Genomic DNA, 27,964 nt, shown 5'->3' with positions numbered 1-27,964 from the left:
GAACAGCATCACACTGGGCAGTGGTGTGTTGTGGGATATGATGATGATCCCTACCCTGGCATCATCCTGCAGGTGGAGGAAAACAATGTGCAAGTCAAATGCATGCACCGCAACGGAGTGAACAAGTTTTTCTGGCCAAGCCCCAGAGATGATGTTAACTGGTACGGTGATGACCAGATCATATGCCTGATTCCAGAGCCCGTGGCACTAAATAAGCGTTCAGTTCAGATTGATCAGCGGTTCTGGGAGTTCGTTATGGGGCAGCTGGGCAAGTAAAAAAAAAGCAAAAAGGCACCATGAAATGGAAAATGGGGACAGTTCAAAGTTTCCCCCTCTTAGTCATTGTCTAAACTGCCTTTGTCCAATTGTGACTGTTTTATGTCATGGTATTGTACTCACTAGGTAATGTACGTTGTTGTACATTTTAGTTGTTTTCTAATTAAGTTAAAATGTTAATTTAAAATGTTGTTTATGATATTTTTCTAACTGATTTCAGTTCTTATGAAATGAGTCATTTGTATATGTTATGTATGTCACTGGTGATGTGTTGTGTCACTGGTGTTACTGTTTTTTTTTCTTTCACATTAAATAAAATCTGTCATATGTGACATAATGATCATTTTAAATTAATTGATTTCTGCTACAGTTAAGAGTTAAGCTTTAAAGGATTGTATCATTTCTTGTTTAAAACCTTTTTTTCAAATATTTTCATTGTTATAGCAAATACATGGTTGCGCAATTGAACTAACATCATTCAGTCACACTTTTAACACACCTGATTAAAATAAATAAAACATAATCTCCGTATTAGTTAGATTATCATTAATTTTCTGTACCTCTGATTGCATGTACTGAAAAAAAAGTAAAAAAAATATTTCATAAACACCTTTAATATCGCTAAAGAAGTAAGGTAACACCGGTGACAAAAAAATGGTGTATGCGGTCTTTTAATACATGCACACAAAAAATAAAAAAACATTAAGCTGTCATTTATGTGTACTCATAAAGTCAAAGGGTAATCTAATAATGTGAACTAAAAAGGTATTTATACACAGACACTAACAATGTGATAGGGAACAGCTGAGTGCAATCACGAGTGATGGGAACAGACAAAGGATTATGGGAATTGCGGTTCCAGAGTGAATGATGACAGGAAGGGAAAGAGACCTCTAGTGGACAACCCGGGGAAACACAAACTAGACACTGTGACAGCTTCTGAGGACCGTTAACTGTCACTATGCAGCTGAGCCTTGCCATGCATACATGCCGCGTACCATAGTGAATGACGTCACTCGCTGAGGTGCATTTGATCGTCACTTGCTTGTTTCTCCCAGTGTAGCTATATTGCACTTTTTTTGTTATTTGACCTGCATGTGCCATCAGTCTTAAGTGCAATAATTAAAATAATATTTATCCTAAAATAACTTATTTTCAATAAAAACCAGTCACCTTCATGTAACCAACAGTTTTAGTTTAGTTTATTTATATCAGGACAATGTGCAGTTACATTAATAAGATGGCTGCACCAGATTTAGCACTAAGCTAATTTCCATCTGTAGTCCTCCACAATTAAAATTAAATAGTTAAAAATTACATAAAAGTCAATTAACATTATATAACAGGAAATTGTATAACGAAAACGGTTAATACAATATAAAAAGGCAATTTACTAAGAAAATACAATATATAAAATGCACATTACCAATTTGTGCACAGAATTAGTCATGTTACAAAGGGTGTGACATGTTTCCATTGTCGAGGTGCATAATCAGCTACCCGTTTAGTGTGAACAGGACTGGTGGTCTAAAAGCCAGTCTTTGACTGCTCGTGAGAAGCTGTGAAAATCTGCATTCTTCTTTAGGTTGTCTGGAAGCCCATTCCATTCTTTGATGGCTTTATAGGAAAAGGCTTTTTGAGCGAAAACAGACTTTCTTTTGGGAACATTGCAATCACCCCTGGATACAGATCTCAACTCTCTGTTTGTTAGTTCAGAGCGTAGCTGTACATATGTTTTTAAAGGGGGTGGGGCAGCATTATTTAGGATTTTGTGGACCAAACGGATATCAGAATACCCATTTTACAGGTAAATGGGTAGGATACTTTTATTTGTCTTACCTGTATTATTTTCCACTTTCTTTCCAGCAATGTGTTTTTCCATTCTTCATGTTTTCCTTGCCTGCATTCATCATTTTAAGTCGATACATTCTTTTAGAGCTCCTGAGATTCAACCTTATTTTCTTCATGAATGTGGAATACATAATAAATGGTAGCCAATATTCAATTATCATGTTCTTGATGTTTAAATTATAACGGCTGAAAACAGACTCGTGATTTGATTACATCTTTATTAATGATAGAAGTTACTAAGTAACATTAAAGTTATTATCTTAACATTAACATTTTTAATATTAACTTAATTTTACAAATTGTTACTATAGTTTATTTGCACTAAAACTATAATGTCAATCTGCAAAACATAAACCATGATTTCTGGATAAAATCCATTATCACAGTTAATTTAAAGGAACACACCACCGTTTTTTGAAATAGGGCTTATTCGCCATCTTTCCTACATTTAGATAAGTGTCCAGATGCATGTTTGTCTCAGTGCATGCATTGTCTTAGTCTGGCAGCTCCGCTAGCTTAGCTCAGCATAATGAATGGAATCCTTTGTTGCCGGATAGCATGTCCTGAGTAAAAACGATAGAAAAAAAACAATACAAAAAACGACTAATTACTTCTTGTGGCCTGGGTATTCTCAACGAGGACAAATAGCGATGCAGATTAAGACTAGTTGATTTCCTAGGCAGATATTGACTTGGAACTATATTGGGGTGAAGCACAGGCGAAGCACTGCTACTTGGGTGCAGAGATATATCACGCAACACCTGAATGATGTATCAGATGCGTGATATCTCTGTGCCCAAGTAGCAGTTAATAACCCCTATTTCGAAAAACAGTGGCGTGTTTCTTTAACCTTTTAGAACCAGATGTGTCGTCGCCGACACAGATCAGCAAGCTGTATTCATTGTACTGTAACTCTTCAACCGTTTGCACTATCAAAACCATTACGGTAATTTCATGATTTCCGTCAGCAAATGACAGCAGCCTTCTGGCAGAGCGGGAAGGAAAGATTTGAACCGAGAGATACGAAGCGCGGCAGGTTAGAGTGTTCTGGGTTGCATGAAATAATAAAAGAAACGAACAAATACATGGCGAAAGAAGTGGTAGCAGAGAATGTCTAATAAGGGGAGAAGTTTCACTCTCGCTACACTTCCGGCTTCTGACTGGTTGCAGTTCCACTCTGGCTCCACATGAGGGCGCTCACAGGACGAGTGCAGAATGAATGGAGGTCTATGGAGCTATACCTCTCAAAATCCACTTTTCTCAGGATATAATTTTTTGTCTTCGAAAGGAGGTACAAAAAAATTGCACATTGCTGGGTGTTAGATTTTTTAGAGTCACTTATTTGCTTTAAAAAGTCTTTTAAAATGTCAATGACGTCATACACATCGTACGACCGGAGATACTGCTTTACGGCAATCCTTCAGTCACTTTGGTGCTTTCAGAGCCCGTCTACTGGTCCTTTCCAGAGCCATTGAAAATGTATTATTTAACGCTCTGGTGCTTTCATGCTCTGCACTTTCTTTTCTCTCGAGGCAACACAGCTGAGCCAGAGCTGTGCTGACACAGGTAAATACACGTGCTAGAAGAGTTTTTGTTTTGTTGTTTTAAAAGACGACGCCGAAAATACACACACACACACATATATATATATATATATATATATATATATATATATATATATTAGACAGTATTATTAATCGTTGAATGTTTGGCGACGTAACGTTAGTTGGCTATCAGTTTTTTTTAAGGTGGCAATACTATACCATATGTATCCTGTTTTTATTAACATAAGAATAACACAGCAAGTACTCAAATTCAATTTATTTTCCGTGTACATTTCTCAGTACATACATAACCATAGGCAGATAAAAGTGCCAGCAAACAAAAAAAAGTTGCTGCGTTGAAAAGAAAAACTTAAAAAGTCCGCCTTAACATTCGGATCCCGCTTCGGATGCCATCAAGCGGTATCTCTGGTCATAATCAGTCCTTCACTGATCAATCAGCGTTCATTAGCAGAATGCTAGCGTGTTATGGGCAACAACAACTCAACCTGTAAGAAATTGAAAGGACATAAGTACTCGTTCATTCAACTTTCGACCTATAACCCATGTTGAACTTGCCAAACCTACAATCAAATCTGAGATTTCTCAACGGCAATCGGGTGAAAGGAACACATTTAGCCGTCTAGCCCCATAGACTCCCATTCATTTTGCACTCATGGTGATCGCCCCCGGTGGAACTCTGGTGGAACTACAACCAAAATTCAGTACAATAGGACTTAATAGGGAGTGGGCAGGCTCTCCGTAGACGGGCTCTGGTGGTAGATAGCAGAAGAGGGGATTGGGATGATTTTTAATGAAACTTGGGAGGCGGATGTCTGTTACTTTTTCACGTATCTTTACATGTGGTGTATGCATGGGTTTACTGACTGAAAGCATTACCGTAATGAGCCAAAAAGTGCATGCTGTCAGAAGTAGAATTATTTTGATAGCGTAAACGGTTAAACGTTAAGCCATTACTGTCAAATGACGAAGTGATAGTCATCACTAAACCGTTAAACAATAATGCTGTCAAACCTAACACACACACACACTCACTGAAGGGTTTGAGTAACTTGTTTTTATTTCTTGTTTTTACAATTATTTTGACATAACACGTTCAAAATTAAATGAGTTATTAGGTTCCAGGCACCAAAGATGCATTTAACCGCCTATTATTTTTAATTATTCTCCATATTCTTCTTCATATCCACATCCAACATCATCTTCTTCATCTTCTTCTTCTTCTTCATCTTCTTCTTCATCATCTTCTTCTTCTTCATCATCATCTTCTTCTTCAGAAGGAGAATGATGACCATCGTCATCTTTAAATGATAAGAATAAAGGGTCAGAAAGCATGCTCTTATGGCCTTGGCTTGCATGGTACACTTATATATTTATCTTACACTTCTACTTCTGACGTATTTCTACAACTGTTAATCTGCATTAATGTTTAAGTAATTTCCACGCTAGGATGGCATTGTATACTGCTTTGTATATGCATTATTTGTGGGTTTCATGAATAATGAACAAAGGTACATAAAGCTCCACTTATGAATTGATTTATTACCTTCCCTGATCAATTCCTTCAAGTGTCTAATCAGCCTCTTCTTGTTCATCTCCCTCAGAGCGTGAAGTGTGATCTTCACAGCTTCCTCGGGACCATGATGATGTATCATCAAATGTGCCGTGTCATGCATATCAGCATGTCTCAGATGATCAGCTGGAATTCGCTGATGTTGTTCAATATGTCTCTTAAATGTGTTTCGGTGCCGAGGTCCAAGCTTTTGAAGTACAGCGTAAAGTATTATATGTACCATCGTATTTCACTTGTTCTCTTCTGTTAAACAAGATAGAAAGGATTTTAACTAGGTTTACTGTTATTTTGGATCTACACACTGAAATGTTGTTTGCATTATGAAATGATGCCATAATCCATAATCAGTTATTAGTCTGGCTTGGTGTTCAAATGCTTACATCATTCAACGCTCAAAATGAGAGCATCTGTTGCATGTTTTAGACAAATCAGATATTTATATATTTGTATTTTTAGGGCTAGAACAGGGATTCAGCTCTCAGTATATCATTTTATTTCTAAACCAGTTTTTAGTTTCAAACCAGTCATTTTCAGAGGACCGTTTGACTCTTTAAAAAAAGTCAGGGTTAACAATATTATTGGTGTGTGAGACTGGATAAGCCACCCAAAAAAAATGTGTGTGATGTATTATTCATTATGACGTAGAAATGTAGGCTATCAATACATCAGTTTTCCCCATCCTCCATTTATCCCAAAAATATGGATAGTCAGTAGACTACAATAATTAATTGCAATTATGTTATCTCTCTGTTATTTCAGTGATGAATAACGAATATAATGATGAAAACCGATTAAACAAATATTCCCTAATGAATGGATGAATGAATAAAGAGATGGATTTCTATCTATTGCTTCTTTGGAACCAATCCTAAAATATTCTAAAGCTGAAACATAAATTTCAGTCTATCAAAGGATTGCATTTGATTCTTAAAGGATTTCTTAATTCATTTAAAATTCTTTAGAATTGGTTCAAAAATAGAAATCCATGAGCATTTATTTAGATTTTCTTTCTTTTCATTGAGTTTACATTAGTGTTATGTTGCATGAATCTGAATGAATCTTACCTTGAATAAAGTTGAACTTGAGTTGTATCTTTCAGACCTACTCTCTGCCTTTATAAAGGTAAGGGGCGTATAGCAAAGATGTTGCTCAAGGGACTTTCACAAATTTGTCATTTTTAATGTCATTGAGGGCGGAACTAATGCGCCTGCGAGGCTTAAGCCACAAATGTTTTGTTTTTTAAAAATCCATTAATGTGTTCAGTCACCTTGTTTTTTTTCTTGCAGCCCTGGGGGTGTTCCAGATAGCAGGTTATGTGACATAGGTATGTATGGTACAGGTATGTTCAAAGGTAAGTAAACGGACAACCTCAACTTTCGGTTCCAAAAACTGATGTAACTTTCAGGATCTGTAAGGCAAGGCAAGGCAAGGCAAGTTTATTTATATAGCACATTTCATACACAGTGGTAATTCAAAGTGCTTTACATAGAAGAAATAAAAATAAAAATAATTACATAGATAATAAAAGAAATAAGAATAATTAAAACAGTTTAGAAAATAAAATACGGTGCAAACAGTCGGACGAACAGTGGCACAGTGCTCATTCAGTAAATGCAAAGCTAAGCAGTGGTAATTCAAAGTGCTTTACATAGAAGAAATTAAAATAATCAAAAGAAATAAGAATAATTAAAACCGTGTCTGAGATGGAAGTGATTGAGCAGGTTTGCGGTGCCACTGGACCTACAATCCAGGGACGTCCTCTGCTGGGGTGGTGTACCACACCAGTATTGCCCCACTGGGCCCCCACAGAGCACGTTTCACTTTTGCTGTTTTAAACAAACAGCGAACCTCTATACTCTCCATAGTATAGATAATCTTCACTCGCCTCGTCGGAGTGAAGCTCTCCCGTTCCCCTTCAAAATCTCTTCCAATCAGACAGCCCTGATAATTAATAATCACCCCTATCGGAGAATGGAAGCGATTGAGCAGGTTTGCGGTGCCACTGGACCTAATCCAGGGACGTCCTCTGCTGGGGTGGTGTACCACACCAGTATTGCCCCACTGGGCCCCCACAGAGCACGTTTCACTTTTGCTGTTTTAAACAAACAGCGAACCTCTATACTCTCCATAGTATAGCTAATCTTCACTCGCCTCGTCGGAGTGAAGCTCTCCCGTTCCCCTTCAAAATCTCTTCCAATCAGACAGCCCTAAAAATTAATAAAATCTTCCTGAATCACAGTTTGGAAAATAAAATAAAAAAAATAAAATACAGTGCAAACAGTCGGACGTATTTTATATCGACCGGTAGCTATTATAGATCTTTCTTTTAAAAGGATCTTCTTACTTACATGCATCAACTTTCTTTTCTCTTTCAATCTTCTTACCATCTATCAACTTTCTATTCTCTTTCAATCTTCTTACGACTTTCAATCTTCTTACCATCTATCAACTTTCTATTCTCTTTCAATCTTCTTACGACTTGCCATCTATCAACTTCCTTTTCTCTTTCAATCTTCTTACGACTTCCCTGTATCAACTTTCTATTCTCTTTCAATCTTCTTTCAATCTTCTTATGACTTACCATTTATCAACTTCCTTTTCTCTTTCAATCCTCTTACTTACCATCTATCAACTTTCTATTCTCTTTCAATCTTCTTACGACTTCCCTGTATCAACTTTCTTTCTCTTTCATTTACTTGCACATTCTTTTCACTTTCCTTAGCCCAGCATTCACATTCTTAGCTCTTTCTCAGACTAAAACTTTAATATCGAACAGTGGCACAATGCTCATTCAGTAAATGCAAAGCTAAACAGATGTGTTTTGAGTCTGGATTTGAATGTGGCTACTGTAGGAGCACACCTGATCTCTTCTGGAAGCTGGTTCCAGCTGCGGCTGGCATAATAGCTAAAAGCGGACTCTCCCTGCTTTGAGTGAACCCTTGGTATTTCTAGTTGATGTGATCCTAATGATCTGAGTGATCTGTTGGGTTTATATTCAGTGAGCATATCTGCAATGTATTTAGGACCTAGGCCATTAAATGATTTATATACCAGTAATAATACTTTAAAATCAATCCTAAATGTGACTGGAAGCCAGTGTAAAGACCTGAGGACTGGTGTGATGTGTAAGTAGCCATAGCAACCTACTTTCTGAACATAACCTCAGGTGCAGGTTCTGTTTGAGGATTATTTTAATTCAGAAGTGTTCAGGATAATTGTACTTCAGCTGAGTTCAGGTTTAGTTTACTTCAGAGGTATTCAGGGTTAGTTTACTTCAGAGGTGTTCAGTGTTAGTTTACTAAAGAGGTATTCACGGTTAGTTTACTTCAGAAGTGTTCAGGGTTAGTTTACTTCAGAAGTGTTCAGGGTTATTGTACTTCAGAGGTGTTCAGGGTTATTGTACTTCAGAGGTATTCAGGGTTAGTTTACTTCAGAGGTATTCACGGTTAGTTTACTTCAGAGGTGTTCACGGTTAGTTTACTTCAGAAGTGTTCAGGGTTATTGTACTTCAGCTGAGTTCATGTTTAGTTTACTTCAGAGGTGTTCAGGGTTAGTTTACTTCAGAGGAGTTCAGGGTTAGTTTACTTCAGAGGTATTCAGGGTTAGTTTACTTCAGAGGTATTCAGGGTTAGTTTACTTCAGAAGTGTTCAGGGTTATTGTACTTCAGCTGAGTTCAGGTTTAGTTTACTTCAGAGGTATTCAGGGTTAGTTTACTTCAGAGGTGTTCAGTGTTAGTTTACTAAAGAGGTGTTCAGTGTTAGTTTACTTCAGAGGTATTCACGGTTAGTTTACTTCAGAAGTGTTCAGGGTTATTGTACTTCAGCTGAGTTCATGTTTAGTTTACTTCAGAGGTGTTCAGTGTTAGTTTACTTCAGAGGTGTTTACTGTTAGTTTACTTCAGAGGTATTCACAGTTAGTTTACTTCAGAAGTGTTCAGGGTTAGTTTACTTCAGAAGTGTTCAGTGTTAGTTTACTTCAGAGGTATTCAGGGTTAGTTTACTTCAGAAGTTTTCCAGGTTAGTTTACTTCAGAGGAGTTCAGGGTTAGTTTACTTAAGTGTAACCAGTGGCATCAGGTACTTGAGGGAAATATATGAAACAATTATATAATTGTCGACTACGCCACCCGGTATATACCGGGAACTCAGCCCCAAGACAGGGGGCGCACAGGTTCGTAACCAAAAGGAATGGGTGAGCAGAGAGACATGGGCCAGGGAGTATCAAATATGAAGCAGCTTTATTCAGATACAAAAGATAAAAACCGTCAAATAGATTAACATCAAGGGCTCAATATTCACATGTCAAAGAAAAACAACAAAAAACCAAAAGAAAACAAACAATACTTTACAAATCTTCAGATTAATAAAAGAAAAGAAAAGAAAAACAACTACACAAGAAAGCCTAATTGGAAGGGAGATGGCCTGCTGTGACCCTCAATTCACACAACACACTTAAGATCTACACACACCCACTCTGGTGAAGTCAGGTCACTCAATACACAGCACTCAAGGTGAACCCTGTTAAACAGCGGCTAAACCCCTCCTCTATAAACTTTCTTCGTCACGCTGTTTATGAAGGAAAAAGAAACAAAGAAAAGTCTCAAACATTAAACAATAATTAACTGGCAAAACCAGCGCCCAAAATAAGTTCAGTTAACAAACAAAATCAAAATAAGAAACAAAAACAATATATTAATTTCAGTCTCGTTTTGTAACCCAACCAAACTTAAACCTAAACAAAAAAAAAAAAATTATATTACAAAATACGCAAAAAAATGAGCACAAGACCAATAACTATAGGAAAACTATAAATTACAATTCGGAGCAAAACAAGAAACAAATCAAAATGAAACAAACAGGCCACGATCGGCCGTACACTCAAGGAGCAGAGCAAGCCAGCGAGGGAACAAGCTACCACATTAATGCTCACACCTCAGCGAGCAATCGTCCCAGCTCGCTGTTATGAGAGTTCAAGTTCGCTCCAACAAAAAGACGCAAATAAGCCCAGGCAAGACAGCAGTGCGTTAGATCAACAGACGTGAATCTTGTCCCATAATCGAGTTGAAACCCTTGATCCTGCCACTCAATCTGTCAAACATGAAACAGAAAAATTACTAACGAAACAATAAAAAGACAAACCACGCGAATGGCTCTCATACATACCAGGTGATGTTCCTAACGCGGTACTATGCATGGTCGCGGACCATAACATGCAGTGGGTTTTCGTTGACGAGCTACACAAAGACTTATAGTAAACAAACATTCCGTTTAACAAATAAAACAATAAATTGCCTTAAAACGAACGAACCAACCTCCATGCCAGGGGCAGCCCATGCACAGCAACAGAACGGAGAGACGGCACTCCAGACACGCTCCCATTCATAAATTGTAACTTCCGTAAAGGGGCGGTACGGATGAAAACGCATTCCAGGTGACAGAAACGTCCTCATTTTATACCCCGACAGCAAACTGCTGATAGGTTCAGCGTTTTTACATGACACTGGCCAATCAACACGAGTAAACTTCACCCTGCTACATTCGTATTCAGTGTTTGTTTACTTCAGAGGAGTTCAGGGTTAGTTTACTTCAGAGGAGTTCAGGGTTAGTTTACTTCAGAGGTATTCAGTGTTAGTTTACTTCAGAAGTGTTCCGGGTTAGTTTACTTGAGAGGAGTTCAGTGTTAGTTTATTTCAGAGGTGTTCAGTGCTAGTTTACTTAAGAGGAGTTCAGTGTTAGTTTATTTCAGAGGTGTTCAGTGCTAGTTTACTTAAGAGGAGTTCAGTGTTAGTTTATTTCAGAGGTGTTCAGTGCTAGTTTACTTAAGAGGAGTTCAGTGTTAGTTTATTTCAGAGGTGTTCAGTGCTAGTTTACTTAAGAGGAGTTCAGTGTTAGTTTATTTCAGAGGTGTTCAGTGCTAGTTTACTTAAGAGGAGTTCAGTGTTAGTTTATTTCAGAGGTGTTCAGTGCTAGTTTACTTCAGAGGAGTTCAGGGTTAGTTAACTTCAGAGGTACTCGGGGTTAGTTTACTTCATAGGGGGGGGGGGGGGGGGTCTACGGAGACCACACCCTGCCTGAAGCAAGGTAACATGTGGTAATACACACATATGGACTGACCCGTGGGGCAGTTATACATATGGAAGGTCTCTGTGGTAGGTCCTAACTAGCCAGGGAGAAGCTGCTACGGCGCAGAGACGGGGCGGAACATAACCGCCCAGGGAAAGTCACGGGTTTACTAACAGGGAAAGCATATCGCCTTGGTACTGGTTAGCTAGGGTATGCCCTCCGTCTGCTTTTGGACTGCCGAGAACTGCTGGGCAAAGTTCTCAACAATGTCGCCGAAGGGGCCGGCCTGGGAGATGGGGGCATTAAGAAAGCGAACTTTGTCTGCATCCTTCATCTCAGCCAGGTCCAACTAGAGATGACGCTCCTGGACCACCAGAGTGGACATCGTCTGGCCGAGGGCCCGCGCCATGGCTTAAATGTCCCGGAGGTCAAGGTTAGTCACTGTACGCAGTTCCAGCAATAACCCTGGCTCAGAACTACCCTCGTGCAGCAGCTGAGGCGGCCTGTCCAGCGGCAGAGTAAGCCTTTGCAGCCAGAGCTCAAGTGCACCACAATTGCACAAACCTGTGGAGCGTCCACGTAACCCTTGGCAGCCCCGAGGGTAGTGAGAGTGGAGGAGGAAGAACTGCTTCGGGCAGTAAAAGGTACCTTCCACATCTTCTGAACCTCCTCATGCTCCTCTGGGAAGAAAGGCACTGGAGCGGTGCGCGGTTGGAACCAATCATCCAACCGCGAGCACTCGGGACACGGTGGAGGGTTCCACTCCAGCCCAATGCCAGTGGCGGTCTGGGAAATCATGGCCATCAGCTCTGGATATGATTCAGGACCGGCTACAACCCCAGAGGAGGGCAACTCGGCTTCCTTATTCTCACCAGAGGACAAAAGCCCACTCCCCAATGCAGCAATCGACATCTGATCCTCATTCCTCAAATCCGAGGCCATGGTTCTCAGTAGGAAAAGGGTGATTTGCCCACTTCAGTTTGGTGGAGAGTTCCTGCCTCAAGTGGAGGAGTTCAAGTATCTTGGGATCTTGTTCACGAGTGAGGGAAGGATGCAGTCGATTTACCGGTCAATCTACGTTCCTACTCTCAGCTATGGCCATGAGCTTTCTTCGCAGGGTGGCTGGGCGATTAGAGATAGGGTGATGAGCTCAGTCACTCAAAATTTTAAAACCGGCTGTTTCGACCTTCCGATACTGCATGACGTTTAAAGCTTTAACCCTCAGGGGTCTGAGGTGTTTTCTGGGTCCTGGAGGTGTTCTGACATGCTCTAACATTTGTGCTTATTTCTGTTACTTGTGACATTTTCATGGCTAAGGTCTTATTACACTGCATTCAGCACAAACTCTGCTACAATAATATGTCAGCAGCATGTATGTAAAAGTTTGTAGTTTTGATATAATAACATTTATGCGTGGTTTGTGAAAATGACCAAAAAAAAAAGTCACTGAAATAATGTCATGAAACACAAACTAATTATTTCTTCGCAAGGCTTTTGAAAATTGTATCACGTAGCCTAGAATATTTGCTCCAAAACTATGTGAAAATCATCCTGAATACTCATTCAGATAAGACAATATATTAAAAATTTAAAATTTGTAAGACATGTCTTGTGTAAGAAAGCTTTATGCGAGGAGGCGTTAACCACCATGAATATTGAGTGTTTCACACCTGAGAAAAGACAAAGAGCCTCCCATAATGGCCCTATTAGGAGCTCTCAGGCACTATCATTACATTACCTTGCACAAAGAATGAGGGGATTTAAAAAAGAACGGCTTTTTGATTGTTTGAATTTATTTACAACACAACATAATCCAAAGATACACAACAAATGGCAAAAAGCACATTATTTAACACACTGAACTAAAGACAGAGACTTAACCAGTCACACACCTTTCCTTTCCTGAAACATAGTGCATAGCCTACCTGTCATTTCCAAGGTGTTTGATTTTTCACTTTACCTCCTCATGCTCATGTTGAAGTCAGCAGGACGGGTAGCTACCTAAAATATATATATATAAAAAAAGCTGTGAACATGCTGATATCAAGAAGAAACCAGGGCTGCATGATTGTGGGAATACATTTTAGATTTCTGGTGAAAATTCCTTTTTAAAATTTACAAAATACACACACACACACACACACACACACACACACACACACACACACACACACACACACACATGAGGTATATATACATATATATACATTTGTTGTGCCTTGTAGGCATATACCTGCAGGGCTGAATCAAATAATAAGAACAATAGTATAGCAGGCATAGTTAAAAAGGAACACTTCAGTAACACTACACTAGAGAAAAACATATTGATTATCATATGTTACTTCAAATGTTTACAATCGATATGACGTAATGAAATGAGATTGGAGTAAAATCATGGTGCGTTTTGCTTTTCAAACGCACGTCGCGCGACTGACTCAAACTCTCACAGCACGTGCAGGGAACATTCACTGAAGCATCGAGCAACAGTTCAATGGCAATATGAAGTTTATGCAACAATAACACTAACTAATATAATTCAGAATTATTTCTTACCTTAAAATCTTTCTTGTCTTCAAATCGCGATCTTCTTCTTCAGATGTAAACCCAATAATCTCACAGCATGTCTTCCAAACTCGACGCCTGCAGATGACTGATAAAGTTTGCCGCTTTGTTGTTGAGGTAATGGGGGCGTTCGCGCGACACATGGACGATTTGCATCTCTATATGTTTTGCGCGTGTGGGTGTGGTCACATTAAAACTAATGAGGAAGGGTTAGAGAAACTGAATATCTTGTTGGTTTTATACAAATTACTTAAACAGAGAATATTTGTTTTCGTTTTGAATCAGATAATTTAAAACTACACACTTAAATGATTATAAATATATAGAGCTCACAAATGTGTGACAAATATTCGCTGAGTTTTTTAAATGTTTAGAGACGTGCTCAAGAAAAAAAAGTTCACGAGACGGAGAGGCAGAATGCACACCCTGTTTAATTTCTTTATTTTACAAAAGCACAACGTTTTGTTTTGATTGTAAGTGGACACATACAAAAGTAGACATCTCACAGATTCTTTTTTCATTTTTATTAAGTCTGTATGACCATATATGACGGAGTATTTTAAGTTTATTTAGCTGCTATGTGAAAAAAAACGCGCAAATCACGCCGGCGTGATTGCTGACCCCAGGGGGTTAAACGGCATTAATCACGTGGTATTATCATTTCAATGCAAGCATCGGTAAAAGTGTGTGTGATACAATTGTTTTGCATCGGAGCCGCGGTGTTAACCGCCCCATCACTAGATTTCCCTGTTTGCCTGTGTTGAACACGCTTCCGGGGCGCGGCTCAGCTGCATGCGACCCAGTAGCAGGTGTCTGTCTGTTGTTTGTATTCGACACTGTTTGCGTTTTGTGTAACGTATGTGCGCCGTGTTTATCGGGCCCAGCAATGGAGATATTCTTTTTTCTATTTCTGACAATCGTGCTGAACATCGCTCAGGGTTTGTTTGTGAAGCCCGACAGGATCCATTACACAAGGGACTTCCTCCTGGGATTTAAATCAAGTAATTATGGGCTGGACCTAGATGCAACTCGACTATTTAGTCGCGGGGAGTCTGATTGTTTTTACTTTTTAGTCAGTGAAAATGCTCCGATACAAAGTTCTAGGCGTCCGGTGGCACCTGATAAACAAATCAGGAAGAGAGGGAAACGTGGAGGAGTGCGACAACGACTAAGGAAACTAATGCAAAAGAAACGTCTTCCCTTACCAACGATATTGCTGGCTAATGTCCAGTCCTTAAGGAACAAGACTGATGAACTGCAAATGTGTGTGGCCTCTTTGCGTGAGTTCAAGGACGCTTGTGTGATGGCTTTCACTGAGACGTGGCTGTCTGACACTGACGAGGATTCTTCCGTGAACATTGATGGTTTTGAAGTTCCGATCCGTTTGGATCGTGAGCCGGAGACGACGGGGAAGCGTCACGGCGGGGGTGTTTGCCTGTACATCAAGCCAAAGTGGTGCAATGGCGCCACTGTGCGTGAACGGATTTGTTTGCCGGACATTGAGCTGTTGTCTGTGTCCGTCAGACCATTCTATCTGCCTAGGGAATTTCCCCAAATTTTTCTGACAGTACTGTACATCCACCCAAGAGCAGATATAAAATCCGCCTCTGATGTCATCTTCTCAGTAGCCCAAAAACTACACTCTATTTCTCCTGATGCCCCGTGCTTCTTTCTTGGTGATTTTAATCATGTCACATGTAACAAGTCGCTGAGCAGTTTCACCCAGTATGTCACCTGTCCCACTCGGGGGAACAAAATATTGGATCTCTGCTATGGCTCTATCAAGAGAGCCTATAAGTCTGTTGCAGGTCCTCCCATAGGATTCTCTGACCATAATGTGGTACATCTTCTGCCCATATACAGACCTGTGCTACATAGAGACAAGGTGCAGGCACGTGTGGTGCAGGTGTGGAACGAGGAGAACACTCTGGCCCTACAGGGCTGTTTTGACTGTACCGACTGGTCTGTTTTTCAAAACTCATCTAACAACATTAATGAACTTACTGATGCGGTATGTAGTTACATTTCTTTCTGTGTGGACAGTGTGATCCCAACTAAGACTGTTGTTTCCTATCCTAATAATAAGCCCTGGATATCTAAAGAACTGAAACATTTGTTAAGAGGAAAGAGGGCTGTTTTTAATAGTGGTGACAAAGTGGCATATGCTGAAATTAGGAAGGTTGTACGAGTAGAAATAGTAAAGGCTAAACTTCAGTATAAAAGGAAAATTGAGTCTAAATTCAGTGAGTCTGATCTCAGATCGGTGTGGTCTGGAATGAAGCTAATGACAGGTCTACACAAAGGTACTAACACTGTGTCATTAAATGGTTTTGATACTGATGAGCATCTAGCAAATGAATTAAATAGTTTTTATATGAGATTTTCTAACAGTGATTTTAGCGGAAAAAACAGTCACATGTGTGATAATTTGGTCAGTGAGTGTACTCTTTATTTTGATATTGATGTATTTAAGGTTAAATCATTATTCAAACAAATGAATGTGAGGAAAAGCCCAGGCCTGGATAACATCAGTGGTCGAGTCCTTAAGTCTTGTGCTGATCAGTTAAGTGAGATTTTTAAAGTTATTTTTAATCAATCACTTCAGACACAAACAGTGCCAAAGATTTGGAAACACTCTATAATTATTCCTGTAGCTAAGTGTAAGAACCCCAAGGTCTTAAATGACTTTCGACCTGTAGCTCTCACCTCATTGGTGATGAAGATTTTTGAGAAGTTGGTCAAGCAAGAGTTACTGAAGCATGTAGAAGAGCAGTTAGATCCTCTCCAGTTTGCCTATAGGGCTAGTAGAGGTGTTGAGGATGCAATACTTACGTTGTTAAATTCCCTTTATCAACATCTGGAATCCTCAAAAACTCATGCAAGGCTATTATTTATCGACTTCTCTTCAGCATTTAATACTATTCAGCCATTTTTGTTGGCTGAAAAACTTCAGTCCCTTTTTAACCTGAATTCTAACTTAATTGGCTGGATACTAGATTTTCTATCCAACAGGTCGCAGTGTGTTAGAGTAAATGGTGTTTTATCTTCAAAAGCCCTTACCTCTACAGGCTCTCCTCAGGGCTGTTCTTTCGCCTTTGCTCTTTATTTTATATACAAATGACTGTAGGAGTAAGTATGAGAATAGGCACTGTCTGAAATTTGCAGATGATACTGTTATAGTGAGCCTTCTGAATAATGATGAGGATGGGCATGGCCCTGTAGTTGATGATTTTATTAGGTGGTGTGAAAACTTCTATCTATCTATCAATGTTTCTAAGACAAAGGAGATGATTATTGATTTTTGTAGAGTACAGCACAATGTTTCACAAACGGTTATTCAGAAAATGAATGTTGAGACTGTAAATGAATATAAATATTTAGGAACCATCATTGACAGTAAATTATCCTTTGAGAGTAACACAGTTGTGGTTTGTAAGAAGGCCCAACAGAGACTTTTTTCTTGAGGAAGATGAAATCATTTAGCGTGTGTGGGACTCTGATGACTTTGTTCTACCAGTGTTTTATTCAATCAGTCTTGACATTTTGTATTGTGGTGTGGTACAGTGGCCTTTCAATGATCAACAAGCGTAAGCTAGCTAGGCTGGTAAATGTTGCGTCTAAGGTGGTTGGGGTACAGCTACCTCAGCTGCAGCATATATATGATAAACGGGTCCTAGGGAAGGCTAATCAAATTTTAAAATACTCTGATCACCCACTTTTTGGGGAGTTTGATTTGCTCCCCTCAGGTCGCCGTTTTAGGATACCAAGGTTAAGAACCAGACGTGCCAGGGACTCCTTTATTCCTGTGGCTATTAGGAACCTTAACTCACATAGGTGATATTCTGTGTATTTAGTATATGTTTGTTTATTAAATTAATCTTATCTCTGTTATAGCTCATTATGATATACTGACCCGTGTATTGTATTTGTTTCTGTCATTGTTATTAGGGAAAGAGTGCCTCCATTGATGTGTTGATGTATGTTTTGTGTTGTTTTAAATGTTGTTGGCATCTGATGGTGCTTTTATTTTGTTTTAGTTGTTTGTTTGTTTTCTAGATATCCTGCTGCACACCAAATTTCCTTCCTAAGGATAAATAAAGTGAAACTTGAACTTGAACTCTGTTATTGTTAGGATTGTTGGCCCCGTGGTTCTGACCCTTGCCTGTATTTTTGATTACGATTCTGGATTACCCTCAAATAAAGCTGCATTTGGATATTCAACCCTGAGTTTCAGTGCAGACTGTGCACAGCTTCATAAACTGTATCGGTTTTAGTTTGGGTATGCCATTTATTGTGTTTTTTCTAAAGGGGGTTGCAGGCTAACATGTTAAGGAAAACAAACTTCTGAAGAATATTTACAGCACATCTTGTCAAAAGTACAGTTGAAGTGAACCTGTTTTGCTGCATTCTCTCAACTGAATGTTTTTCATTTCTCATGTCGGTTCAAAATGTAAAATATGACATGACTTTATTTTTTCCAAGAGAAGCATTTATCATTGTATTTATATATTTTTTTTCTCAGGTTTCCTTGTATATAGCCTCCTCCTCTTGAACTCTGCTTTATGTATGGTAAGAACTGTATGTTCCTCTCACCCGAGCCTCCTACTCTTTTGTGTCTAAACAGCTCTGGGGTCTGAGTTGTGCTTATTTCTGTTACTTGTAACATTTTCATGGCCAAAGTCTGATTACACTGTATTCAGCACAAACTCTGCTACAATAATATGTGTGACAGGTTTAGTGGTGGGTCTTTCCATCCTGCATGTGGTTGGTGAGTTGTCTAATTGATTGCCCTATCAGGGGGGGAGTATATAAACTCATTGCCAATATGGAATGGAATTTTTTTGTGTGTTTTGTGCATTGTTTAGTACGTTTTTGTCCTCTAGTGTTTTGTCCAGTGTTACGTCTACTTGTTTGCATTATTGTGAATATTTGTTACTGTGTGTTCTTGTTCCTATTTCGTTAGATTCTTTTCTTTTGTATCGTTACTTTATCAAGTATTTTTTAATTATTATTATTGAGGTGTTCTATGTATTTGTGTATATCAGTGGGAATATTGTTTAATGTGAGTTGTTTTCGTTTCAGTTTGTGAAATTATATATTTTTTATTGGAGTAATTTTGTTATTCATGTTTATTTTTGGTATTATTGAATATTGTTAATGTGAGTTGTTTCAGTTTGTGAAATCCTCTTTATTGGAGTGATTTGTGATGTGATCTGGGAAAACCCATCACATGGTGAAATTTTACCTATTACAAGTTTTATACCATATTGAAGCTGGTTTCAAGCCCTTTCCCCAAATCTGTTTTCATTTAATTAATTGCTTGTCAGTAACAAAAGTTATGGTTATCTGAAGCCGGCTGATTGCTATGATTTTCAGGAATGTAATTTTGAGAAAAAAATGTAAACCTTAAAAAGGTTAAATTAACTATCACGTCTTGCTTTCGGGACGGTTGGTGCTCTTTTTTTATTGCCTTTTTTTCATATCACATATTTTAGTAATCATCATAGATTGCTTATCTTTTGAAAGCTTACGAACTCAAAACTAATTCTGTGAAAACTATTTTGAAATTGGACGATTGAGAGGTGAGCAAGATCTTTTAAGCGAGCAGCTTCTTCAGACTCCGTTGTTCTCTTGTGCTCCACATCTCACGATAATGTTGGTTAAAAAATTAAAAAGGACTGGCGGGAAATACACATTGGTATACGTTTATTCTAGATGTTATGTGGTTTATTTTTCTTAAAGAGAAAGACAGTCTTTTCAGCTTGCCACTATAAATCGCTTTTTTTCTGCACCAAACTAGTGAATTTTGCCAAGATATAACAATAAAACATGACATGCAACCTATTTTTAGACCTTACTGAAAACGTACCAGTGTGACATCCGACGGGTTTTCCCAGATTGCATCACATTTTGCTATTCTTCATCACATTTTGCTATTCTTCATTTGCTTCATATTTGTTTATTTGTGGTATTATTTAATATTTGTTAATGTTTTTTTCACTTTGTTAAATTATTTTTCTTGATTTGGAGAAATTGTCATTCTTCATTTGCGCCATATTCGTTAATATGTTTGAGTTTATGATCTAAGCCTTTTTTTTTTTATTTGCAGGAGCTGATGTCCAAGGCAGGGGTTGGATTCCTGGTGGTGGTCTTCCTTCATGAGTGCTATGTTTCATATGTTGCTTTTGTGTGTGACTTGTGCATGTGTGTGGGTGCACAGTTGCTGTGGAGGCCTTATTGTGCCTAATGCTGAGTTCACACTGAACAATTTTAGGCCTGATTTTCACTCTCCGACAGGTTTTTTTGAGAATCACAGGACAATTGGTGCTCGTTCACACAAATGACAATCACGCAGTGTGGATGATCAGAGACACGATCTGAGAGAATCGCCGACGAGTCAAAATCCTGCTGTGTGAATGTGTTCTGAATGAACAACTACATCGGCGATGACCTGCAGCCAATGAGAGAGCAAGAAACAGGACAGCGGGGTGTTCGGGGAGGAGTTATAGACCAGAATATCAGTATTTTATTATATACGTATAAATTTACAATTATATCAAACTGAAACAAACATTTGCTTGACCAGCAGCAACAGCAGCACATTGTAAAATTATTTACATACCTGCCAACTTTTCAAAAAACCTTGGAGTGAGATTTTGTCAGGGTCAAAGTCAAGGTCAAAATAATGCCGCGCAGCGCGCACACAGCCACACAAGTTGGTGGCTCAGATATTAGAGTATTGGAATTGAGGTTCACCCATGTTGTACCCTGCATTCTGGTGGTTTGTGGGGGGGGGCCCAAAGCTAGGGGCAGCTTACTGGAGATAGACAATATTGGTTACATTCTGTGAAGCAGACATAGCGGAAGGTCCAACCCCAGGACATTTTGGATTAAGCAGATGTGATTTCCTGCATTCTAGTGGATTTTTGGGTGGTCTGCTAAAGACCACTTGCACCCATGTGCAATACCTGAACTTATTCTGGTTCATGTTTGGCATCAAGACATGTAGGGCCTTCTAGACGAGCTGAACATTCAACCAGAAAACTATTGTTGTGCCTAAATGACTGCCTAGTGCCTATGGACCACAATAAAGCCTCATTCATAGACCAGTGTTTAAGATTTAACCTAGGTAGGTTGATTGATATTTTTGTAGCGGCACGAGCATAGGTGGAATGGTTTTAAGCATAAATGATCTCTGCTAACGACTACGCCACCCTGGAATCTTGTCAGGGACAATAAAATATAGTTTGTTATTTAAGGAAACACAGGTTCGTCCACAGTAAGACGGCAGAAGACGTGGGTACAAAAATATAAAATTTGTTTTATTATAGATAAATAATCAATATAAAAATGCACATACATCAACAGCACTCAATGTAGACAATTTTGTGGTTCAACAAACACACATGGAGCGACCTGAGTCAGCGGGACAGGAGCCGAGGCAGAGCAGTGGATAAGGGCACGTAAGGCCTCCACAACAAGTCACCTTTCGGCGTACACCTGTGCATATACACTCACACCACTCAGCACACAACACTCGTGAGGGAGACCACCACCAACAATCCGCCCCTGCTTTGTGCACTCAGCTCCTGGAACAGAAATGTCACTGTTGAAACACACTCAGAATTGTCACGGTTGAATCACACTCAGAATTGTCACTGTTGAAACACACTCAGAATTGTCACTGTTGAATCACACTCAGAATTGTCACTGTTGAATCACACTCAGAATTGTCGGTGGTGCAACTTGCATGTCGCCCTGGAAATAAGCTAATGTTAGCTACAGTATGCCATTGATCGACCAGCTTACAACATCCAACATACCTGAATGACGACGGAAAATGACGACACGGGAAGGGGCGGTGCCTCGTGACACCAAACACTCTAACCAATTCAATTCAATTCAATTCAACTTTATTTCGCCATGTATACATACTAGGAATTTGGATTGGTCTTCTCCATGCAGGCAACACACAGTAAAACAGAAAGACAAAGAAAAACAAAGACAAAAACAAAACAGGACAGACAGCGACATTATGAGCAATAGGTTAATATGAGTGTAGAATCTAAATAGTGTTGTGTTAAATAAAAAAATAAAGTGCAATGAATTCCAGATTTAAGAGTCATTCAGGAGGGCTATTGCTTTGGGAAAAAAACTGTTGCGGTGGCGTGATGTTTTGGCCAGAAAGGCCCTGTACCGTTTTCCAGAGGGGAGACGATTAAACAGACTGTTGGCAGGATGAGAAGGGTCGGCCGCAATCTTCACAGCTCTGGTAATGGACCTGGAGCTGTACAGGACCATGATGGGGGGCAGGGGGCAGCCGATGATCCGCTCTGCTGCCCGGACAACTCTTTGTAGCCTGGCCTTTGCACGGGCTGACGCAGAGGCAAACCAGACCGTGAGGGAGGATGTTAGCACACTCTCAATGACCGCTCTGTAGAATTGTACCATGATGGGGGGACTGAGCAGTAGTCCTTTCAGGCGGCGGAGGAAGAATAGGCGCTGCTGGCCTTTCTTCACTATTTGGGAGATGTTTTTGTCCCATTTGAGTGTGTTGGTGATGGTTGTGCCCAGGAACTTAAAGTGCTCTACCCCAGTCACGGATGAATTGTTAATGACCAGAGGAGGATGAATCGGGGGCTTTTTGCGGAAGTCCACTATCATCTCGCGAGTGAGCGCAGTGAGCGCTGTGTTTGTGTTTGAAGCTCCGTCGACTTGATTCATAAATCGTTGATTTTGTTCTTTACACTAATTTAGAAACGAGCATTTTCTATTTTTCCAGCGTGTGAACATATCTCCGATACTACTCTCTATAAAAAACAATCGGATTGCTTTGATATCGCTAGTTATATCCAACTTTCCGAACTTCCGTTACTATCTCTAACGATAGCCCGCTAGCATTGCTCGCGTGGCCTCGCCTATCGACCGTCTTATTTACACTCGAATCACTGAAATCGCTCTGTTTGTGTTGGAGTTTGTGTTTGTGCTTGTGCTTCGAATCGCTTGTTGTGTTTGAAGTTTGTGTTTGTGCTTGTGCTTCGAATCGCTTGTTGTGTTTGAAGTTTGTGCTTGTGCTTCGAATCGCTTGTTGTGTTTGAAGTTTGTGTTTGTGCTTGTGCTTCGATTCGCTTGTTGTGTTTGAAGTTTGTGTTTGTGCTTGTGCTTCGAATCGCTTGTTGTGTTTGAAGTTTGTGCTTGTGCTTCGAATCGCTTGTTGTGTTTGAAGTTTGTGTTTGTGCTTGTGCTTCGATTCGCTTGTTGTGTTTGAAGTTTGTGTTTGTGCTTGTGCTTCGAATCGCTTGTTGTGTTTGAAGTTTGTGTTTGTGGTCGAACCGCTTTGGTTGTGTTTGGAGTTTGTGTTCGAATTGCTTAACTGTTAACGTTAGTTTGTGAGCGTGTGAACATATCTCCGATACTACTCTCTATAAAAAACAATCGGATTGCTTTGATATCGCTAGTTATATCCAACTTTCCGAACTTCCGTTACTATCTCTAACGTTAAGTTAGCCCGCTAGCATTTGCACGCGTGGTCTCGCCTATCGACCGTCTTATTTACACTCGAATCACTGGAAGGATACGGGTTCTATCCATGATTTCAGTCCTAAATTAGTAGTGATATTGGTAGCATCACTGCTAATTTATTGTTCATCTGTCATAATGGCGAATATATCGGATGTGTGTCTACCTCTGAGTGCAGGTGAGGACACGTTTGAGCTGCATTCGGTGCGGTTGGAGCTGGAGTCCGTGGAGAAGCAGATCCGTGATCTGCTGGGGAGGCAGGCCGAGCTGCGAGACCGACGATCAGCGCTTGAAGCATCACGTGCCGATGCTCACAAGTCAGTGGTTAGTAACTTTTCGACTCCGGCCTCCTCTACTCCGTGTATTTCTCTGCACAGGACCCGAGCACCCCTGGTTTCGTTTACCCCGACACCGACACAGCACCATGGACCCTGGATGATGCCACAGCGGAAGACACGAGCCAGGACCAGAGCAAGGACCTCTCCGCCCCTCCCGGTCTTCGAGATCTCCACCCGGAACCGCTTCTCCCCTCTTCGCGAGACGGAACGCGACGACGCTGTGATCATCGGCAGTTCCATGGTCCGGCATGTCCGCGCTACCTCAGGTAAAGGTATGGTGCGCACTCACTGCTTTCCTGGTGCTCGTGTTCTCGATGTCGCTGCGCAGGTCCCCGAGATCCTGAACGGTGACGAGCGCGTCGGAGCTGTCGTGCTGCACGCGGGGGTGAACGACATCAGGCTGCGGCAGACGGAGGTTCTGAAGAGGGACTACAGGAGCCTGATCGAGACGGTACGCAGAACATCGCCTGAAGCAAAGATCGTCGTGTCTGGACCGCTTCCCACGTACCGACAAGGACAAGAAAGGTTCAGTAGATTGTTTGCACTAAATGAATGGTTGATGTCATGGTGTAATGAACAGAGACTGCTCTTTGTAAATAATTGGAATCTGTTTTGGGAGCGACCTAGGCTCTACCGTGCTGATGGCCTGCACCCCAGCAGAATCGGAGCGGCTGTTCTGTCGGACAACATCTCCAAGACGTTACACACCATATGACTAGTAAGTCAAAGTCCAAATCACATTCTTTGCTGTCCCAAATTAATTGATATAAGTACCAGTGTAGAACACTATATAGAAACTGTGTCTATTCCTCGTTTAGTGAGGCCAAACAATAAATCTACTGCAGGATCTAAGAAAAATCTAATTGTGATTAAACCAGAAAATCTCAATATTAGTGAACAAAAACAATTTCTAAAGCTAGGTCTTCTAAACATTAGATCGCTTACACCTAAGGCGGTTATTGTAAATGAAATGGTCACTGATAATAGCTTTGATGTACTCTGCCTTACTGAAACCTGGCTTAAACCAAATGATTATTTTGGTCTTAATGAGTCCACTCCACCAGGATACGGTTATAAGCATGAGCCCCGTCTGATTGGTCGTGGCGGCGGTGTTGCAACAATCTATAGAGATATTCTTAATGTTACTCAGAAAACAGGCCACAGGTTTAATTCGTTTGAAGTACTTGTTCTAAATGTTACGCTCCTAGATGTAAGAAAGAAATCCCTATTATCTCTAGCCTTGGCTACCGTATATAGACCGCCAGGGCCTTACGCTGATTTCCTAAAAGAGTTTGCAGATTTTCTCTCAGATCTATTGGTCAATGCCGATAAGGCAATAATTGTTGGAGATTTCAACATACACGTTGATAACACAAATGATGCGTTAGGAGCTGCGTTTACAGATTTATTAAACTCCTTTGGGGTCAAGCAAAACGTTAGTGGTCCCACTCATCGTCTTAATCATACTCTAGATTTAATTATATCATATGGAACCGATCCAACCGATATAGATATTATACCGCAAAGTGATGATGTCACTGATCATTACATGGTAACTTGCATACTACGTACGGCTGAAATGTGTCATGTTGCGCCACGTTATCGACCAGGCAGAACAATCCTTCCAACCACTATAGATAGATTCTTGAATAGCTTACCTGATCTATCTCAGCTCCTCAGTGAACCCAAACAAACAGATGAGCTAGAGGAAATGACTAGCAGTATGAGCACCATTTTCTCTAGTACATTAGAAACTGTTGCACCAATTAGATTAAAAAAGGTTAGAGAGAAAACTAAAGCACCATGGTACAACAGTGCTACGCATGTTATCAAGAGAGAAACTCGTAACTTAGAGCGCAAATGGAAACAAACTAATTTAGAGGTCTTTAGAATCGCGTGGAAAGACAGTATGTCACGTTATAAAAAGGCTCTAAAAGCAGCCAGGTCTGAGCATCTACGCAAACTAATAGAAAATAACCAAAACAATCCAAGGTTTTTATTTAACACCGTGGCTAGATTAACAAATAAACAGACATCACCTGAACAAAATATTCCGTTACATTTTAATAGTAATGATTTCATGAATTTCTTCACTGAGAAAATAGAAAGCATCAGAAACACAATTGTAAATGTACAATCTTTGACAGCGTCTTATGATTCAGCCTCAATTATCGCCCCTCAAGAACAACTACAGCGCTTTACAACTATAGGACAGGAAGAGCTAAATAAACTTATCACTGCATCTAAACCAACAACATGTTTATTAGATCCAATACCCACTAAACTACTGAAAGAAGTGTTACCTGTAGTGGAAGAGCCTCTTCTCAATATTATTAACTCGTCTCTATCTTTAGGACATGTTCCAAAAACATTCAAGCTGGCAGTTATAAAACCTCTTATTAAGAAACCACAATTAGATCCAAATAACCTAGCAAATTACAGACCCATTTCAAATCTTCCATTTATGTCTAAAATACTAGAAAAAGTTGTGTCCGCTCAATTGTGCTCTTTCTTGCAAGAAAACGATATCTATGAAAAGTTTCAGTCAGGATTCAGGCCACATCATAGCACAGAAACTGCACTCGTTAAAATTACAAATGATTTACTTTTAGCTTCTGACCAAGGCTGTATCTCAATACTAGTTTTACTCGATCTTAGTGCTGCGTTTGACACTATAGATCATAAAATACTCTTAGATCGACTTCAAAATTACACTGGTGTTCAGGGACAGGCATTAAGCTGGTTTAGATCGTACCTATCAGACCGTTACCATTTTGTCCATTTAAATGGGGAAAAATCAAAGATAACGTCAGTAAATTATGGAGTGCCGCAGGGATCTGTATTAGGCCCCCTGCTATTCTCAATTTATATGCTGCCACTTGGTAATATTATAAGAAAACATGGAATAAGTTTCCACTGTTATGCTGATGACACTCAATTATATATTTCATCTAGACCAGATGATAACACTAAATTATCTAAAATGACAGAGTGTGTTAAAGATATAAAATATTGGATGACGTGTAATTTTCTTCTATTAAATTCAGATAAAACAGAGGTATTACTGATTGGTCCAAAAAACTGCCCACAAAACCTCTTACAATACAACCTTAATCTAGATGGACGTCCTGTTACTTTATCCTCTACAGTAAAAGACCTGGGTGTTATACTAGACCGCAACTTGTCTTTTGAAAATCATATTTCAAATGTCACAAGAACAGCCTTTTTCCACCTTAGAAACATTGCTAAGCTACGTAATATGCTATCAGTTTCTGATGCAGAAAAGTTAGTTCATGCATTCATGACCTCGAGACTAGATTACTGTAATGCTCTATTAGCTGGTTGTCCTGCATCCTCCGTAAACAAGCTACAGTTAGTCCAAAATGCAGCCGCTAGAGTTCTTACTAGATCAAGAAAATATGATCATATAACACCAATTTTATCATCTCTACACTGGTTACCTATTAAGTTCCGTATCAATTACAAAGTATTGTTACTGACCTATAAAGCCCTAAATGGTTTAGCTCCTGTGTATTTAAGAGATCTTCTATCGCCATATAATCCATCGCGCTCTTTAAGATCGCTAAATTCGAGGCTTCTGGTCGTACCTAGGATATCTAAGTCCACTAAAGGAGGGAGGGCGTTTTCACATCTAGCTCCTAAACTCTGGAATAGCCTTCCTGATACTGTCCGAGGCTCAGACTCGCTCTCCCAGTTTAAAACTAGATTAAAGACGCATCTCTTTAGCCAAGCATTCACATGATGCATCTCATACCTTTTATACTACAGTTAAATCAGATCAAATGCATTCATATTAAGAACAGCAGCTACGCTAATTATTTCCCATCTGCCTTTTTTGTTATCTCGGGACGCCTGTCCCGAGATAACTCAAATAGAGTTTGTCAGCTCCAGTTAGTATCCAGCCTCTCATGGAGACTTCAGATGCCCCAACGCCTGTGATGAGACGACTCGACGCCTGTGAAGAGACGACCCAACGCCGGCGATATGTTATGCCCTAAATTTCATGATTAACTAACTGTATTTTTGTATGTATATTTTTTAAATGCATTTTCTGTAAAGCTGCTTTGAAACAATGTGTATTGTGAAAAGCGCTATACAAAAAAACTTGAATTGAATTGAATTGAATTGAATCTCCACCGTTTTATTGACATTAAGCTCCAAGTTACTGACTGCACACCAGGACTCTAGGAGACTGACCTC

The 27,964-nt window shown here is 39.8% G+C and overlaps 2 protein-coding genes and 1 long non-coding RNA gene across 3 annotated transcripts in view; 2 read left to right on the top strand and 1 right to left on the bottom strand.

The window, feature by feature from the left end:
* The window catches only part of LOC307004156 (uncharacterized protein), a 149,430-nt gene that overhangs the window by 86,562 nt on the left and 34,904 nt on the right, over positions 1-27,964 (top strand). The gene's annotated exons all lie outside the window — the stretch shown is intronic.
* On the top strand, positions 21-27,886 carry LOC307004206 (uncharacterized protein). Its single transcript, XM_079623312.1, has 2 exons — positions 21-161; positions 23,584-27,886. The coding sequence occupies exons 1-2, from the start codon at positions 149-151 to the stop codon at positions 24,456-24,458; spliced, it is 888 nt and encodes a 295-aa protein (XP_079479438.1). The 5' UTR covers positions 21-148; the 3' UTR covers positions 24,459-27,886.
* Positions 9,554-10,687, bottom strand: LOC307004493. Its single transcript, XR_013799058.1, has 3 exons — positions 10,574-10,687; positions 10,425-10,495; positions 9,554-10,349 (listed from the first exon to the last, which is right to left on the bottom strand). It is a non-coding gene; the product is annotated as an uncharacterized lncRNA (long non-coding RNA).

Source organism: Phoxinus phoxinus, assembly GCF_949152265.1.
Source record: "Phoxinus phoxinus genome assembly, chromosome: 9".
In the NCBI taxonomy this organism is placed as follows: Eukaryota; Metazoa; Chordata; class Actinopteri; order Cypriniformes; family Leuciscidae; genus Phoxinus; species Phoxinus phoxinus.
This window is presented reverse-complemented; position numbering and strand designations above follow the sequence as displayed.